Source organism: Nerophis ophidion, linkage group LG25 (genome assembly GCF_033978795.1).
Source record: "Nerophis ophidion isolate RoL-2023_Sa linkage group LG25, RoL_Noph_v1.0, whole genome shotgun sequence".
Classification (NCBI taxonomy): domain Eukaryota; kingdom Metazoa; phylum Chordata; class Actinopteri; order Syngnathiformes; family Syngnathidae; genus Nerophis; species Nerophis ophidion.
Genome location: NC_084635.1, coordinates 15,623,287 through 15,641,382, shown reverse-complemented (window position 1 = coordinate 15,641,382; position 18,096 = coordinate 15,623,287). Strand labels below are relative to the sequence as shown.

Genomic DNA, 18,096 nt, shown 5'->3' with positions numbered 1-18,096 from the left:
TAGCGTGCAAGGACGAAGTGGAAGAAGTGTGAAAAGATGGAGCTGACTGATTTAGTGACATTCAGACTTTACTTCAACCAATAGGGCAGCATCTCCTCATTCGTGGCTCACTAGTGCAAAAAACAATGTGGTCCGTGAAAAAACGTCCGACCGGAAGTCTCTAATAACTAAAGTTAATTGGGTGGATAATGTAAACTCACTACACCGGTATGTTTTAGCGTTTTCATGGCGGGTTTACTGACAGTTATGATAACTTTACAGTACTTTATATTAGAAATGGCGACAGGGCAGGATCATTGTATACCGTTTATATTTACATCTAACACAATTTCCCAACTCATATGGAAACGGGGTTTGTATAATCAATGTCTTGAGCCTGCCGGGGTGTCCTTGAGTGTTGTGTCGATATACCAAAAAAAGGGGATCCGGTATTCATCTTTTAACGAGCTGTTTTATTCACCACCTTACAGCTATTTAAAGTGCTAACTGCGAGCCTCGGACACATACACAGAAAGTGATAGTATGAAGACGGGCAGCAACCCGTATATATTGCAACATAAAAAGGCACGGAGCGGCTCCATTTCAAAAAGAGAGGTAAAACAAAAGTCGTGAACAGAAAAAAAAGCATGATAAATACAGTGACAAGGTCGGACAAATGCACAAAGCTACATTTGTTTACCGCGGGAGTCACTGCTTTTTCTGCACCTGCAGACAGCAAACTTGTCCAGTAGATGGCGCCAGAGCAGCATTGGGTGCGCATGTCAACGTAAAGTATTCCGAATTAAGGTGCAATGCAAGAAAATGCATTACATAATCAGATCATTTTTTTCAGGGTCCACATACGTACATAATAACATTCGAATCTGGATTATTATCAGATTAATACAAGTTTGCCCATGTATATTTGACCACAAGTTCAAGCACCAACCTGTAGGGCACATAGAGTCATCCCTCCACCATCCATCTGATACTGCCCTATATCAATGATACTAATATGAGGATGGATGCACCCACCTGTAGTTCAAGTGCGCTTGATGAGAAAAACGCTGAATGTGCTCTCTTTATTGTAGCCGTAAATATAACAGCCGACTAACAAGGAAACCTGGAGTTTGTCGCCCACCTCCAGTTCCACCACCCGGCTGTTGGTAGCGCTTCTCCATTTGCTTTTTTTGCTGATCTCCACCGCGACCATCCGGTTTTGGTTGTTCTTTGCCACCCATGCGTAAATCTTTTTAGAAGTTGTGCCGCAGGTCAAGGTGACGAAGTAGAGGCCCTTGATGGGGACTGTGAAAACGCCTGCAGGAGGACAATCGTACAAATGTTAGTGGAACTGGTGGACGTTCAAAGGTCAGCAGTAGGTGTGTCTTAGAATAATCTATAGCACTACTCTTACAGTGCAAAAACTTAAATCCAAATAAGATTAAATATCCGTCTAATAAGATAATTCTTCTCACTAAGCAGATTTTAAAGGCCTACTGAAATGAGATTTTCTCATTTAAACGGGGATAGCAGGTCCATTCTGTGTGTCATACTTGATCATTTCGCGATATTGCCATATTTTTGCTGAAACGATTTAGTAGAGAAAATCGACGATAAAGTTCGCAACTTTTGTTAGCTAATAAAAAAGCCTTGCCTGTACCGGAAGTCGCAGACGATGACGTCACCGGTGTGGGGGCTCCTCACATCCTCACATTGTTTCTAATGTGAGCCTCCAGCATCAAGAGCTATTCGGACCGAGAAAGCGACAATTTCTCCATTAATTTGAGCGAGGATGAAAGATTTGTGGATGAGGATATTGATAGTGAAGAACTAGAAAAAAAAAAAGGCGATTGCATTGGGAGCGATTCAGATGTTTTTAGACACATTTACTAGGATAATTCTGGGAAATCCCTTATATTTCTATTGTGTTGCTAGTGTGTTAGTGAGTTAAATAGTACCTGATAGTCGGAGGGGTGTGTTGACGCCAGTCTCTGAGGGAAGTCACGGCAGCTGCATGGACGGCGCAAGCTCCGCTGATCTCCAGTTAGAGGCTACTTTTTACCACAATTTTCTCACCGAAAACTGCCGGTTTACATTTACTCGTTTACCATGTTTGCTTGACCGCTCTGATCCATAGTAAAGCTTCACCCCCGGGAATTTGAAACAAGGAAACACCGTGAGTATGTGTGGCTATAAAGGCTAAAGCTTCCTACCTCCATCTTTCTACTTTGACTTCTCCATTATTAATTGAACAAACTGCAAAAGGTTCAGCAACACAGATGTCAAAAGTACTGTGTAATTGCGCGATGAAAAGAGACTACTTTTAGCCGCAAGTGGTGCTGGCTAATATGTCCCCTCCAACCAATAACGTCACAAACACGCGTCATCATTCCGCGACGTTTTCAATTTAAATTTAAAATTGCAATTCAGTAAACTAAACCGGCCGTATTGGCATGTGTTGCAATGTTAATATTTCATCATTGATATATAAACTATCAGACTGCGTGGTCGGTAGTAGTGGGTTTCAGTAGGCCTTTAATTTTGAGTCTTTTACTTGTTTTAAGTGTTTTGGTCCTAAATGATCTCAGTAAGATGTTACATCTTGTTGCTGAGATTTTATGACTTATATTGAGTAAAACATGCTTGAAACTAGAATATCAACTGCTGCAAAGCTGTGTCATCAACACTCACAAGTATAAAACTGCTTTTTAATAATAATTTCTTCATTTCAGTATGAAAAAAAAAAAAATCATGATTTTGCCACAATTGTTGTCACACCGCAGTGAGGGATGTCTTGACTTGGTTTTTTTTCTGTCTTATTATTTGCATGTTTTAGTTTGAAAAATAACTCCTCTCGTTTCAGGTCACTTGCCCTTCCTTTTGTGGCATCAGTCTGACGTCATCCCTGTTCCCTGATTGTTTCCACGAGTTACCTATTACCCTCATGTGTCTTATAAGCCCACTCCTCCCTTTGTTCTGTGCCGGATTGTTTCGTTTATTCGTGCTCTCTAGCGTCCATGCCCATGCCTTGCCTTACCTTGCCTTGTCTCGTGCTTATGTTCCTTGATCCTGAATCCCTTTGTTACTATTTTGAGTTATCCTTTCTTCCTCCTCAGCAGAGTGTTTTTTTTTTTGTTATTTAGTTTATTCAGCCCAAGTGGTGAGTTATCAGTAATTTTTCATTCATTCCTCAAATTTTTGAGTGACAATTTTTGTTAAAACTTTATAAGATTAGGTAGTGTAGAATTTGTTTATAGCTGCTGTTTCTTCCTCCTGTTGGGACGTTTTTTTGTTAATACATTTTATAGCATATACGGCGCCAATTGTAGTTCGTCTTTGCTTTTGTGTTTTCCTCCGTTCGGAGTGATTTTCGGTTGTTCCTTTTTTTTTTGGAACCTTTTTCAACGATCAGTTTTTTGTTTAATATTGATATTGTAATTGAAGTGAAGTGAATTATATTTATACAGTGCTTTTCTCAAGTGACTCAAAGCGCTTTACATAGTGAAACCCAATATCTAAGTTACATTTAAACCAGTGTGGGTGGCACTGGGAGCAGGTGGGTAAAAGTGTCTTGCCCAAGGACACAACGGCAGTAACTAGGGTGACACAAGCGGGAATCGAACCTGCAACCCTAAAGTTGCTGGCACGGCTGCTCTACCAACCGAGCTATGCCTTGACTTTGGAGGTGAAAGGAAGCTATCAAAATAAAAGCCTGTCAAATTTCCCTACTCTGCATCTGAGTGCTATCCTTTTTACCAAGCCTGACAATTGTGTCGCACAATTAAAACAGATGACAGCCAAATTGACTTTGCAGTTTTAATAGAAAATACGTACTCATATTGTAGTACAGTTGGCGCAGTTCAGTTAACATTTTACATTCCAAACAATTTGGAACAGAAATAGTTCATGCATATTCAGATAAATTCCTCCAAATCACAATTTTACATTTTTGGGCCGGTGCTGTGTGAGCACCTATTGCCTGAAAGAGCACGCACTTGGCGCGATGATGTCAAGTTATCGATGGAAAAATAAATTTTTAGACCGCCTGAGCAGCTAGGAGACCCCGAGAGTAACAAGTGGTTGCCTTGTCGCTTTTCCATTAGGACCAATACATCAGTTTGGTATAAATTTGCTGGTTTCAAGAAATGTAATGCCGAGCGCATATATTCAATGTCAAGATAATGGCAGTTGCATTTATTTAATTAAAGACTATTTTTCAACATATTGAGCAAAAATTTATTTTTTTTTCTACCAAAAAAAAGGGCACTTGTTATTAGTGAGAATACACTTATTTTAAGGTATTTTCGGGTTCATTGAGGTTAGCTAATTTGACTTGTTTTGGAAAGTCTTGACAAGCCAAATTTTCTTGTTCTATTGGCAGATCATTTTGCTTAGTTCAAATAAAATACCCCTCATTTTTTACAAACCCTGTTTCCATATAAGTTGGGAAATTGTGTTAGATGTAAATATAAATGGAATACAATGATTTGCAAATCATTTTCAACCCACATTCAGTTGAATATGCTACAAAGACAACATATTTGATGTTCAAACTGATAAACATTTTTTTTGTGCAAATAATCATTAACTTTGGAATTTGATGCCAGCAACACGTGACAAGGAAGTTGGGAAAGGTGGCAATAAATACTGATAAAGTTGAGGAATGCTCATCAAACACTTATTTGGAAAATCCCACAGGTGTGCAGGCTAATTGGGAACAGGTGGGTGCCATGATTGGGTATAAAAGCAGCTTCCATGAAATGCTAAGTATTTCACAAACAAGGATAGGGTGAGGGTCACCACTTCGTAAGCAAATTGTCGAAGAGTTTTAGAACAACATTTCTCAACGAGCTATTGCAAGGAATTTAGGGAGTTTACCATCTACAGTCCGTAAAATCATCAAAAGGTTCAGAGAATCTGGAGAAATCAATGCAAGTAGGCGATGATATTACAAACCTTTGCTCCCTCAGGTGGTACTGCATCAAAAACCGACATCAGTGTGCAAGGATATCACCACATGGGCTCAAGAACACTTCATAAAACCACTGTCAGTAACTACAGTTGGTCGCTACATCTGTTAAGTGCAAGTTAAAACTCTATTTTGCAAAACCAAACCCATTTATCAACAACACCCTGAAACGCTGTCTTGGCTTGGCCCGAGCTCACCTAAGATGGATTGATGCAAAGTGGAAAGGTATTCTGTGGTCTGACGAGTCCACATTTGAAATTATTTTTGGAAACAGAGGACGTGGTGTCCTCCAGAACAAATAGGTAAATAACCATTCGGATTGTTATAGGTGCAATGTTCAAAAGCCAGCATCTGTGATGGTATGGGGGTGTATCAGTGCCCAGAGCATGGGTAATTTACACATCTATGAAGGCACCATTAATGCTGAAAGGTCCATACAGGTTTTGGAGCTACATATGCTGTCATCCAAGCAACGTTATCATGGACGCCCCTACTTATTTCAACAAGACAATGCCAAGCCATGTGTTACAACAGCGTGTCTTTGTAGTAAAAGAGTGCGGGTAGTTTCCTGGCCTGCCTGCAGTCCGGACCTGTCTCCCATCGAAAATGTGTGGCGCATTATGAAGCGTAAAATACGACAGCGGAGACCCCGGACTGTTGAAGGACTGAAGCTCTACATAAAACAAGAATGGGAAAGAATTCCACTTTCAAAGCTTCAACAATTAGTTTCCTCAGTTCCCAAACGTTTATTGAGTGTCGTTAAAAGAAAATGTGATGCAATACAGTGGTGAACATGCCCTTTCCCAACTACTTTGGCACGTGTTGCAGCCATGAAATTCTATGTTAATTATTATTTGCATAAAAAATAAAGTTTATGAGTTTGAACATCAATTATGTTGTCTTTGTAGTGCATTCAACTGAATATGGGTTGAAAATGATTTGCAAATCATTGTATTCCGTTTATATTTACATCTAACACAATTTCCCAACTCATATGGAAACGGGGTTTGTATATATTTTTCTATTGTTTTTGAACACTTGACTTTTTGCAGTGTACAGTCCAGCATATGCCATGAAATACCACGCAAGTTTGCCGTGAGGTGACATCATACCTGTTTTGGCGTCATAGCCGCCACCCATGTTGATCTGAACATTCTTATAGACCAATGCTCTGTTCTCATTCCTGGCCTTAAAGGTACATCCAATATCTCCCAACCATGCGGAGAACACCACCGCAGCGTTGGCTGCAGGATGACACATGTGCGGTCAAGGTCATGGGTCAAGTTTATTCGTGTTACATTCACTTACTTTCGTCCGTGGCGTTCTTGTTCAGCGTGTCGACGATTGGTCCAAGTCTCTGCGGGACGAGTTGTTCATGGTCAATTGCGTCCATTTCTTTCATGTACGTATCTTATACGGCAGAGGTCACCAACATTTTTGAAACCAAGAGCTACTTTTTGGGTACTGATTAATGCGAAGAGCTACCAGTTTGATGCACACTTAAATAAATTGCCAGAAATAGCCAATTTAATCAATTTACCTTTAATAAATAAATCTATATATATTTAAAAAAATGGGTATTTCTGTCTGTCATTCCGTGGTACATTTTTTTTCCTTTTTATGGAAGGTTTTTTTGTAGAGAAAAAATGACGAAAAAAACTCTTAACTGAACGGTAAAAGAGGAGAAAACACGAAAAAAAAGAAAATTACATTTTGAAACATAGTTTATCTTCAATTTCAACTATTTAAAATTCAAAATTCAACTGCAAAAATTTTTGAGAAAAACTAGCTAATTTGAATCTTTTTGAAAAAATTAAAAAAAGAATTTATGGAACATCATTAGTAATTTTCCCTGATTAAGATTAATTTTAGAATTTTGATGACATGTCCAATGTGCACTTTGTTAGAATATATAACAAATTGGACCAAGCTATATTTCTAACAAAAACAAATCATTATTTCTTCTAGATTTTCCAAAACAAATTTTTTTAAAAGAAATTCAAAAGACTTTGAAATAAGATTTCAATTTGATTCTACAGATTTTCCAGCTTTGCCAGAATATTTTTTTTGAATTTGAATCATAGGTTTGAAGAAATATTTCACAAATATTCTTCGTCGAAAAAACACAAGCTAAAATGAAGAATTAAATTAAAATGTATTTATTATTCTTTGCAAAAAAACTAAATAATAATACTTGAACATTGATTTAAATCGTCAGGAAAGAAGAGGAAGGAATTTAAAAGGTAAAAAGGTATATGTGTTTAAAAATCCTAAAATAATTATTAAGGTTGTACTTTTTCTCTAAAATTGTCTTTCTGAAAGTTATAAGAAGCAAAGTTAAAAAAAAAAGTAATAATTTATTCAAACAAGTGAAGACAAAGTCTTTAAAATATTTTCTTGGATTTTCTAAATCTATTTGAGTTTTGTCTCTCTTAGAATTAAAAATGTCGAGCAAAGCGAGACCAGCTTGCTAGTAAATAAAAAATAAAAAAATAAAAATAGAGGCAGCTCACTGGTAAGTGCTGCTATTTGAGCTATTTTTAGAACAGGCCAGCGGGCTACTCATCTGGTCCGATGTAAAAATGTGTTTTTACCTCAATTTCTTTTGTAGCTTCTGCGATCTGATGGTCCATTATGTCCAGACGTTGTTTCACATTCTTCATCAGAGGCCTGAATTTCTAAGAGAAAATGATCAGGATCAGTTTTATCATCCAAGTGTAAAAAATGTGTTGAGTTTTTCTTTACCTCAATTTCGTTCAAGTTCTCAGTAGCCTGTCTGTTCTGTAGGAGGAAAGGTTGTGCGTCAACTTGGTCCAGTAGTCAGCATTCATATATGCAAATGAAGTGTAAAAGTGTAGTTTTTTTACGTAAAATGAAGGGAAGTATTTCTCCATCCAAGACGGAATGATGCCAGCTTGGGATGCTGGGATGAAGATGACGCCAATCACGACGGCCGAGGGGAGAGAGGTCATAATGGCGATGATTCCAAAGATGAAGCCCAAGCGGATGTAGGCCATGATTAGCAACGTCTTGCTCTGCATGGTTCAACTTATTTAGTGATCTGTCCTGAAAACAAAAACAGTCATTACGTTTCCATGCATTCGCGTATTTTCACCCTTACGTGTGAAGTCCACGTGTTCATGCATACACTCTGATAGGACTATTGCTCATACGCCGTGAGCCTCCCGTACACCGGGGGGCGCTAATTTCCTTTAAGCATGGATAAAAGTTTTGCTTTTCCGGTTGACCTTCGACATCACACAAGGGCTCTGCGGATGCTTACGAATTGTTCTCAATGACAATATTGACACAGATTACAAATATTATACGTCTCTAATGGCTATGCTGCTGTTAAATAGAAGAGAGTATCAAGAAGTATCTCGGACTGCGCTACAAACTTTTGACATTACTACCAAGAATGTGCCGGGGCAGGCCCAGGACCAAGGAATTTTAGAATAGAGAATCATCCAAACAAAACTATTAAAGAGTTCATTTACTAGCTGTGTGGATTGACGTAAGGCATTCTAAATCCGAAGGAAAGGACTGTTCGTGACCCGACTGAAACTCCATTTTCTACCGCTTATTCCCTTTTGGGGTCGCGGGGGGCGCTGGCGCCTATCTCAGCTACAATCTGGCAGAAGGCGGTGTACACCCTGGACAAGTCGCCACCTCATCACAGGGCCAACACAGATAGACAGACAACATTCACATTCACATTCACACACTAGGGACCATTTAGTGTTGCCAAATAACCTATCCCCAGGTGCAAGTCACGGTGGCAGAGGGGTTTGTGCGTCTGCCTCACAATACGAAGGTCCTGCAGTCCTGGGTTCAAATCCAGGCTCGGGATCTTTCTGTGTGGAGTTTGCATGTTCTTCCCGTGAATGCGTGGGTTCCCTCCGGGTACTCCGGCTTCCTCCCACTTCCCGACTGAAACTGTTCCAGATAAATGTTGTTAATGTTCCGGACTATCTTGCCAATTCATGTGGAATACAGAGCTGTTGCTGATCAGTTGGGAGTCCACAAATGCAGTATGAAGAGGTTTAAAAACACTGTATTATTTGCTTCTAATATGTCACTGACAGTTCAGTTTTGTTTTGGTTTTATTTCCTGTCAGTGCTCTTATTTTGGTTGTTTCCTGCTTTCCTCCCTGAGCTGCGGCTGATTGGCACCTGGCCACACCTGGTGTCAATCAGCCGGCTGCTATTTAAACCTGCTTTTCCCTCCAGTCAGTGTTGGATTATTGTCATTTTCCCTGTCGCTGTTTGCGGTAAGCTGTTCCTGTTTGCTGGTTCCTGAAAGCTATCAATCAACCAATCAATGTTTATTGATAAAGCTCTAAATCACAGGTGTCTCAAAGGGCTGCACAAGCCACAACGACATCCGCGGTACAGAGTCCACATGAGGGCAAGGAAAAACTCACCCCAGTGGGACGTCGATGACAATGACTGAGAAACCATGGAGAGGACCGCATATGTTGGCAACTCCCCCCCTCTAGGAAAAACCGAAAGCAATGGCTGTCGAGCGGGTCTATTATGATATTGTGAAAGTCCAGTCCATTGTGGATCTAACATAATAGTGAGAGTCCAGTCCATAGTGGATCCAACATAATAGTGAGAGTCCCCTCCGTAGTGGGGCCAGCAGGAGACCATCCCAAGCAGAGACCGATCAGCAGCGCAGAGATGTCCCCAACCGATGCACAGTAGGTATGGTGTTCTTGGGATGCAACTCAGTATTCTTCTTCCTCCAAAAAACGACGAGTTGAGTTTACACCAAAAGTTCTATTTTGGTTTCATCTGACCACATGACATTCTCCCAATCCTCTGCTGTATCATCCATGTATCAATTTTGGTATAAACTCAACTCGTCGTGTTTGGAGGAAGAAGAATACTGAGTTGCATCCCAAGAACACCATACCTACTGTGAAGCATGGGGGTGGAAACATCATGCTTTGGGGCTGTTTTTCTGCTAAGGTGACAGGACGATTGATCCGCGTTAAGGAAAGAATGAATGGGGCCATGTATCGTGAGATTTTGAGCCAAAGCCTCCTTCCATCAGTGAGAGCTTTGAATGGTTATTTTCCACCATAATTTACAAATAAATTTTTTAACATTCCTACAATGTGAATTCCTGGATTTTTTTTTCACATTCTGTCTCCCACAGTTGAAGTGTACCTATGATGAAAATTACAGACCTCTGTCATCATTTTAAGTGGGAGAACTTGCACAATCGGTGGCTGACTAAATACTTTTTTGCCCCACTGTGTATCCTGTTAGCCGTCAGCTGGTTCCAGTTTTTCTGTTTGCTAGTTCCTGTTTCCAGTTTGCCTGTTCCCGATTCCTGGTTTGTGTATTTTCTTAATTTTCGGACATTAAATCATGTTTTCCTGCACAGAGCCTGTATGCCATCTCTGCACCTTGGGGTTTGTCACCAACAATATGTGACAAGATCTACTTCATTTTCTTTCCTCTCATTCCTATTTCGTTCACGAGTCAGAATTCTAAGCGGACGCTGAGACTGGCGCATTCACGATATGAATAGTCCTGTCTGGCGGCACAAAACCTCTGGAGAGATCGATCGCATAATGCAGGTGTTTGTCCAACTTTTCCAAAACGAAACACTCTGATTAAAGGGGAACATTATCACAATTTCAGAAGGGTTAAAACCAATAAAAATCAGTTCCCAGTGGCTTATTTTATTTTTTGAACTTTTTTTCAAAATTTTACCCGTCCCGGAATATCCCTGAAAAAACTTTTAAAGTGCTTGATTTTCGCTATTTGCTTAAGCCACTCTCCATTTCCCTGTGACGTCACATAGCGATTCCAATACAAACAATGGCAAATAGCACAGGAAGATTAGCGACATTAGCTCGGATTCAGACTCAGATTTCAGCGGCTTAACCGATTCAACAGATTACGCATGAATTGAAACAGATGGTTGGAGTATGGAGGCAGATAGCGAAAACGAAATTGAAGAAGAAACTAAAGCTATTGAGCAAATAGCTATTGACGCTATTCGGCCATGCATGTCTGTCTTAGCATCGCCGTTAAAATGTGCAGACCAACCCATCAGGACTTTCGCATTGACAATGGATCAACTTAAATCCGTCGATTGGTAAGTGTTTGTTTTGCATTAAATGTGGGTGTAAGGAAACGCTGGATGTAAATATAGTTTCAAATGTACATACAGCTAGCCTAAATAGCATGTTAGCATCGGTTATCTGGCAGTCATGTCGCGACCAAATATGTCTGATTAGCACATAAGTCAATAACAACAACAACACTCACCTTTGTGATTTCGTTGACTTTATCGTTGGGAATGCATCTGCTTTGAGTGTCGCAGGATATCCAGACATTTTTGCCATCTCTGTTGTAGCATCGCCGGTAAAAACCAAACGAGGGACTTTCGCATCTCTTGACACTGGAGCAACTTAAATCCGTCGACTGGTATTTGTTTGTTTGGCATTGAATGTGGATGGAGGGAAAGGCTGGATGTAAATATAGCTACAAATGAGGCATAATGCTGCAATATGTACACACAGCTAGCCTAAATAGCATGTTAGCATCTATTAGCATGCCGTGCTAATCGATGCACATTCTACGTAAATCAACTTGAATTCGTCCCTGATCGTGTTGTTACACCCTCCGACAACATACCGACGAGGCATGATGTCTCCAAGGTATCAGAAAACAGTCGAAAAAACGGATTAACTCGATGCGTGTGATGTGGTAGGGAAAACTGGCGTTGAGTACCGATGGGACGTCACGTTCTGACGTCGTCGCTCAGAAAGGTGAACTTGTGACACCCTGAACTGTTTGTTACACTATGAGAATTCTGGAAAATCCTTTATCTTCTTGTTGTGTTACTAGTGTTTTAGTGAGATTATATGGTGGTGCTTGAGAGTCGGAGGGGTGTGGCCACGGATGTAGTGACCGCCAGTGTCTCCGTGGGAAGCCACGTTTCTCGGTAGCAGGGCTGATATTATTTTTTCCCCCCCTCCTCCACGGTGTAAGCATTAAGCATCCGATGGTCGGGGGCAGCCGTTGGTAGGAGGCAAGAGAGTCCGCAGCTGCAGGAAGAACGACGTAAACTCTACGCTCATGTCTACGGTAACAGCCGACTTATTGCCACCATTTTCTCACCGAAACCTGCCGGTTGACATGTGGTAGGGAACCATGTTCACTTGACCGCTCCGTTCCATAGTAAAGCTTCACCGTCAGCTTTCAGGAATGTAAACAAGGAAACACCGGCTGTTTTTGTGTTGATAAAGGCAGCCGCAATACACCGCTTCCCACCTACATCTTTCTTATTTGACATCTACATTATTAATTAAACAAATTGCAAAAGATTCAGCAACACAGATGTCGATATATATATATAAGTATATATTTATGTATATTTATATATGTCACAATTTAACTAACAGTTGAACAGAGAAACCCAAGGATGCAGATGGATTTGAGAGTAAATATTTCTTTACGTCACAAAAACAAGTAAATCACAACAATGATCCAGAACTAGAATGTAACAAAAAGCGACGGTGCAAAAAAAGGAGAACACAAAAGAGCACCGTGACAAAAAGAACTAAAGCTAAACTACAAACTAACTAAAACTAGGGTCGAAGTTGCAAGACGTGCAACCTACAAAGTACATACCACGCTGGATGCCACAGGAAGTAGTCAAGATGGTACTGTATGTAGCAAAAATACAAGGAGTCTAGGAGTCTTCATCCTAACGAGGTCAAGGAGTGGAATAGCGGAGTGCCATCCAGCTGGCCAGGTGTTGCTAAAATAGTGCTGGTGAAAATAGATACAGCTGTGCACGTCTTGCAGTTGAAAGGTGTTTTAATCGCCAAATTCACCCATTTAGAGTTCGGAAATCGGTTAAAAAATATATGGTCTTTTTTCTGCAACATCAAGGTATATATTGACGCTTACAAAGGTCTGGTGATAATGTTCCCCTTTAAAGTGTTTCCATGGCTTGTAGGAGGCTTGTTTAGAGCTAAACTATTTGAGAAATCGGACTAATATTTTGAATGGACAAGTACTGAATGAACCATAGAGCCCATTTTAATAGTAAGACATACAATTATTTTCTCGTGCTTACTAGATTCCTCATACTACAATATGGTTCTACCACCATTATGAAGAAATTCCCTGCTTTTATGACACATGCTATGTCTTATTTGTGTTTCCACAATTTCATTGGCTTTTTTATACATCAGTCATAGTCAGAATTTTTAGGACTAGTTGGGAAGAGTCCACCCAGATCTTTTTAGTTTGAGGCTAGAAATGAAGTTTAAGAATTTATTCCACGGATAAAGGAATACCAGAGATAGAGAGCAAACCGAACTGTCTAAAGGTCGGAGCATTCGGTAAAATGGTTGTCCGTCTCTTCTGCCTATGCCTCCTTGGAGAGCACACATCTTCTCCACTGTCTCCCTCACCTGGTACTTCATGACACATTAAACTGGAGATATTAATATGTGTGTGTGAGAGTGCATAGATAACAGCCTGAGCTTGTCTTTTGTGTCTGTTCAAGCAGAACCAAGGCCAAAGCTATAGAGATATCTAGAGTGTTCTTATTCTGCCAAAAGGAAAGGTACTATTCATCCATCCATCCATTTTCTACCGCTTATTCCCTTTCGGGGTCGCGGGGGGCGCTGGCGCCTATCTCAGCTACAATCGGGCGGAAGGCGGGGTACACCCTGGACAAGTCGCCACCTCCTCGCAGGGCCAACACAGATAGACAGACAACATTCACACTCACATTCACACACTAGGGCCAATTTAGTGTTGCCAATCAACCTATCCCCAGGTGCATGTCTTTGGAGGTGGGAGGAAGCCGGAGTACCCGGAGGGAACCCACGCATTCACGGGGAGAACATGCAAACTCCACACAGAAAGATCCCGAGCCTGGATTTGAACCCAGGACTGCAGGACCTTCGTATTGTGAGGCAGACGCACTAACCCCTCTGCCACCGTGAAGCCCATGGAAAGGTAAGGAAAGGTACTATTCCTCCAGTCCAATTCAAAATCATTGACGTGAGCTATGTCAGTTAACAGAAAGATCGGTTATTTTTGCAGAATCACATTACACTCAAATGTTATTTATAGATATATTTTCTTATAAACTATATAATGTCCAGATGTCAAATGGGACATAGTTTTAATCTAAAATACAAACCCCGTTTCCATGAGTTGCACGCTCACATCAATCAACTACAGTTCTCTCGTCCAAAGGCAAAACCTAGTAACTCACTTCTAGCTGATTTTGAGAAAACAAAGGAAAACCAATCTATCTTGATGCTGTCTTTCAAAGATCCACAAAGTCATCAAGCGTATAGATGTTTTCTTGAGCTTTCATTTTCTTGCCGATTGAGCCATGGATTGAATCTGCTCTCATGAACGTGTGCCCTTTCTCCAGATATTTTACCACAATCTCGGGTGGGCCCCATTCTGCGTTTGCACATTGGGCAAGAGCCGTGTACAGCGCCCAGTTTTTATTTTGACCTCCACAGTTATCTGCCCAAAAGAGTATGCAAGGGGAAGAATCAAGAACAATACACTTAATGAAGGTACTTGCAACGTCCTGGGCCAATCTTCCAAATATCCCCTCGTGCCATAATATCACATAATCAGGTTGACCGTCGGCCCCCATTCGTGCAAATGTCTCATTAAGGATAATAAGGCGACTGACAAAGAAGCTCCGATTGGTCCCTTGAGATACTAGGTTTTTCTGTTGTATCTACGCGGTTATGTGGTAGTTGCTAGGTCCTGCCATGCGCGTAACAGCTTACTTACGGAACAAATTACAATATCCCATACACTAATGTAAATCATATAACCTAGGAACTCCAAAAATATTATCAGCTCAGTTTTGACCAAAATTTAGTTACTGGGTTTTGCCTTTAGACGGGAGAGTTGTTGTCCAAGAACTATTAAAAAATAGTTACTAAATAAATCAGAAGTTACTGACAAGTTACTCAATACTTGAGTAATTTTTCATAGAATACGCACTTACACTTACTCAGTTTTTTTGTTGACTACATTTTACTTATATTTGAGTCGTATTGTTCGAAAGCACGCCTGGGAAATTATTTTGACTCGAGGGGCTAAATTTTGAGAAAAAAATGTGTCTGGGGTAGAGATGCGCGGTTTGCGGTCTCATCCGCGGAGTAAGCGGATTAACCGCGGGTCGGGCGGGTGACATGACGAAAAAATAGATTTTAATTAGATACGGGCGGGTGGCGGTTGAACCATCCGGAAATATTTGATATACATAGTTCTGGTATCGGTATCCTTTACCATTCAAAGAGCCATTTAAGTCCCGTGACACAAAGCGAAGAAGAAAATAGGAGATGTTAATATTCTCTAGAATGACTGCCGGCAATCATCCAGTTAATAAGTATTAGGGCGTGCTATGAAGCCATTGACTTTGTCGCCCTCTACAACATGTACGATCTGCTTGTCAGTCCAGCAACATGTTGTGTGTGGCTTCCGCAGACACACGCACGCGACTGCAAGGCATACTGGGTGACACAGAGTACACTGATGGCTGTGATATAAACAATTTTATCACTCTTAGTAATATGCGCCATGCTGTGAAGCCACACCAAACAAGATTGACAAACACATTTCGGGAAAACATCCTCCCAGTAACACAACATACCCAGAATCCTTTGTATCCATGACAGTTCCTAGCAGCAAACCCCCCCCCCCCGCCCCCCCCCCCGTGCGTCAGTAAGGTGGGCGGGGTTGGGGGCGCGGGGTTGTAAAATATATTCAGGCATTGCCACGGATACAAAGGATACTGGGTATTTGTTGTGTTGCGTTTATGTTGTGTTACTGTGAGGATGTTCTCCCGAAATGTGTTTTTCAATCTTGTTTGGTGTGGCTTCACAGCGTGGCGCATATTAGTAAGTGTTAAAGTTGTTTATATCACAACCATCAGTGTACTCTATCACCCAGTATCCCTTTCAATCTTGTACGTGTGATTGCGGAAGCTGCACACAACATGTTGCTGGACTAACGATCGGCTTGTACATGTTGTTGAAGGTGTCAAAGGCAATTGCTTCACAGCATGCCCATATTCTTATATTCAGGATGAACGCCATTGGACATTTGCGAGAACGTTAGCGGCTCCCATTGTCTTCATTACTCTGTGAAATGGGTCTAAATAGCTCTGCAAGTGGTAAAGGTGGCCGACCTCTGATATGATGTATTTCAGCGGGCGGGTGGCGGGCGGCTACGGTTCTGATAAAATGTTGGTTCGGGTGGATGACGACTTTGGTGATGCGGTTGCGGATGATATAATTGCCTATCCGCGCATCTCTAGTCTGGGGGCCGGTATATCTATTTTTAGGAACACTAATACAAAAACTCACAATAATGTCGGATTGAATGCTAAAACAATTCAGCATTTTTTTTTTTTACTGAATGAGACACCCAGAATGTACATGAAAATAAAGAATGTGATATTTACGATATTAACTATGAAGGATAACACACTGAATATTGACAACATATGAACATCACACCCTCCCTTGATCGACATATTTTACTATCAAGCGAAACACAACAAAAATGCAACATCCATTTTTTTCCATCCATTTTCTACCGCTTATTCCCTTTCGGGGTCGCGGGGGGCACTGGCGCCTATTTCAGCTACAATCGGGCGGAAGGCGGCGTACACCCTGGACAAGTCGCCACCTCATCGCAGGGCCAACACAGATAGACAGACAACATTCACACTCACATTCACACACTAGGGCCAATTTAGTGTTGCCAATCAACCTATCCCCAAGTGCATGTCGTTGGAAGTGGGAGGAAGCCGGAGTACCCGGAGGGAACCCACGCATTCACGGGGAGAACATGCAAACTCCACACAGAAAGATCCCGAGCCTGGATTTGAACCCAGGACTGCAGGACCTTCGTATTGTGAGGCAGACGCACTAACCCCTCTGCCACCGTGAAGCAACAAACATGCAAAAAACACAGCGAAATAGGAATTGCAGCTGCCTTTAGCACGTTCTCACAGAAACGTAAAACAAACGCACTTTCTTACATCATATGCTGTTTCTTTGTTTGTTGTGAAGCTTTAACACAGAGCGGTCAAGCGAACATGTTTCTCTACGTCAACCAGCAAGTTTTTGGATGGGGAAATTGTGATATTAAGTCGGCTTTTACCGGAGACATCAGTGGATTATGGGACCTCCTCCTGTAGCTGTTAAAAAGGCAGCTGTGATCTTGGCTCCTCAGCTTTTCTCAGAGACACTGGCGTTCACCGCAGTCATCCGACTTTGAAGTATGACTTTACAATCTCACTAAAACACTATTAAAACAATAAGCAGATAAGGGATGTTCCAGAATTATCCTATCAAATGTGTCTAATTACATCTGAAACGGTCCCACTGCCGTCTGGAGCCGTCGCCTTTTCTTTTTCTTTCCTTTTTTTCTCTGTGCTTCACTCTAACTTTCCTCATCAACAAATCTTTCATCCTTGCTCAAATTAATGGGGAAATTTTCGCTTTCTCGGTCCGAATAGCTCTTGCTGCTGCAGGCTATGATTATAAACAATGTGAGGATGTGAGGAGCCCTACGACCCGTGACGTCACGCGCACATCGTCTGCTACTTCCGGTAAAGGCAAGGCTTTTTTATTAGCGACCAAAAGTTGCGAACTTTATCGTCGATGTTTTCTACTAAATCCTTTCAGCAAAAATATGGCGATATCGCGAAATGATCAAGTATGACACACAGAATGGACCTGCTATCCCCGTTTAAATAAGAAAATCTCATTTCAGTAGGCCTTTAAAGATCTAAAAAAAATTATTTGGCCGGATTGAAAAGGTTAACGGGCCACATGTTTGATTTGCCCAGATCTGTTCTAAAGTAAAGGTACCGGTATTCTTACTTGAGTCCACTTTTTGGATACTCTACCCACCTCTGCTCCAATCCAAATATTACTCACAATAAATATTGTTCAATGCTTGTCTGAATAAATATTAGTGTTCAGAAGCTGTGTCCCAATTTGGCGGCTGCATTCTTCACAGTTGTGGGGTGTTAACGTCATTGCGGTGCGTGAAGGCTGTCACAATTCAAAAAAGCTCCAAGTGTCCTTCGGATGAAGGTGGCCTTTTTTCCTTTTA

General features: G+C 41.1%; 1 protein-coding gene across 1 annotated transcript in view; it reads right to left on the bottom strand.

The window, feature by feature from the left end:
• Positions 1-387: 387 nt before the first annotated feature.
• LOC133543190 (uncharacterized) overlaps positions 388-18,096 on the bottom strand; it is a 41,708-nt gene continuing 23,999 nt past the window's right edge. The window contains exons 2-7 of the mRNA XM_061887701.1: positions 7,816-8,014; positions 7,694-7,729; positions 7,543-7,626; positions 6,257-6,305; positions 6,061-6,192; positions 388-1,296 (exon numbers count right to left, since the gene is read on the bottom strand). Of these exons, the coding sequence (XP_061743685.1) occupies positions 1,022-1,296; positions 6,061-6,192; positions 6,257-6,305; positions 7,543-7,626; positions 7,694-7,729; positions 7,816-7,989 (750 nt within the window). The 5' untranslated portion in view covers positions 7,990-8,014 and the 3' untranslated portion in view covers positions 388-1,021. The remainder of the gene's footprint in view (positions 1,297-6,060; positions 6,193-6,256; positions 6,306-7,542; positions 7,627-7,693; positions 7,730-7,815; positions 8,015-18,096) is intronic.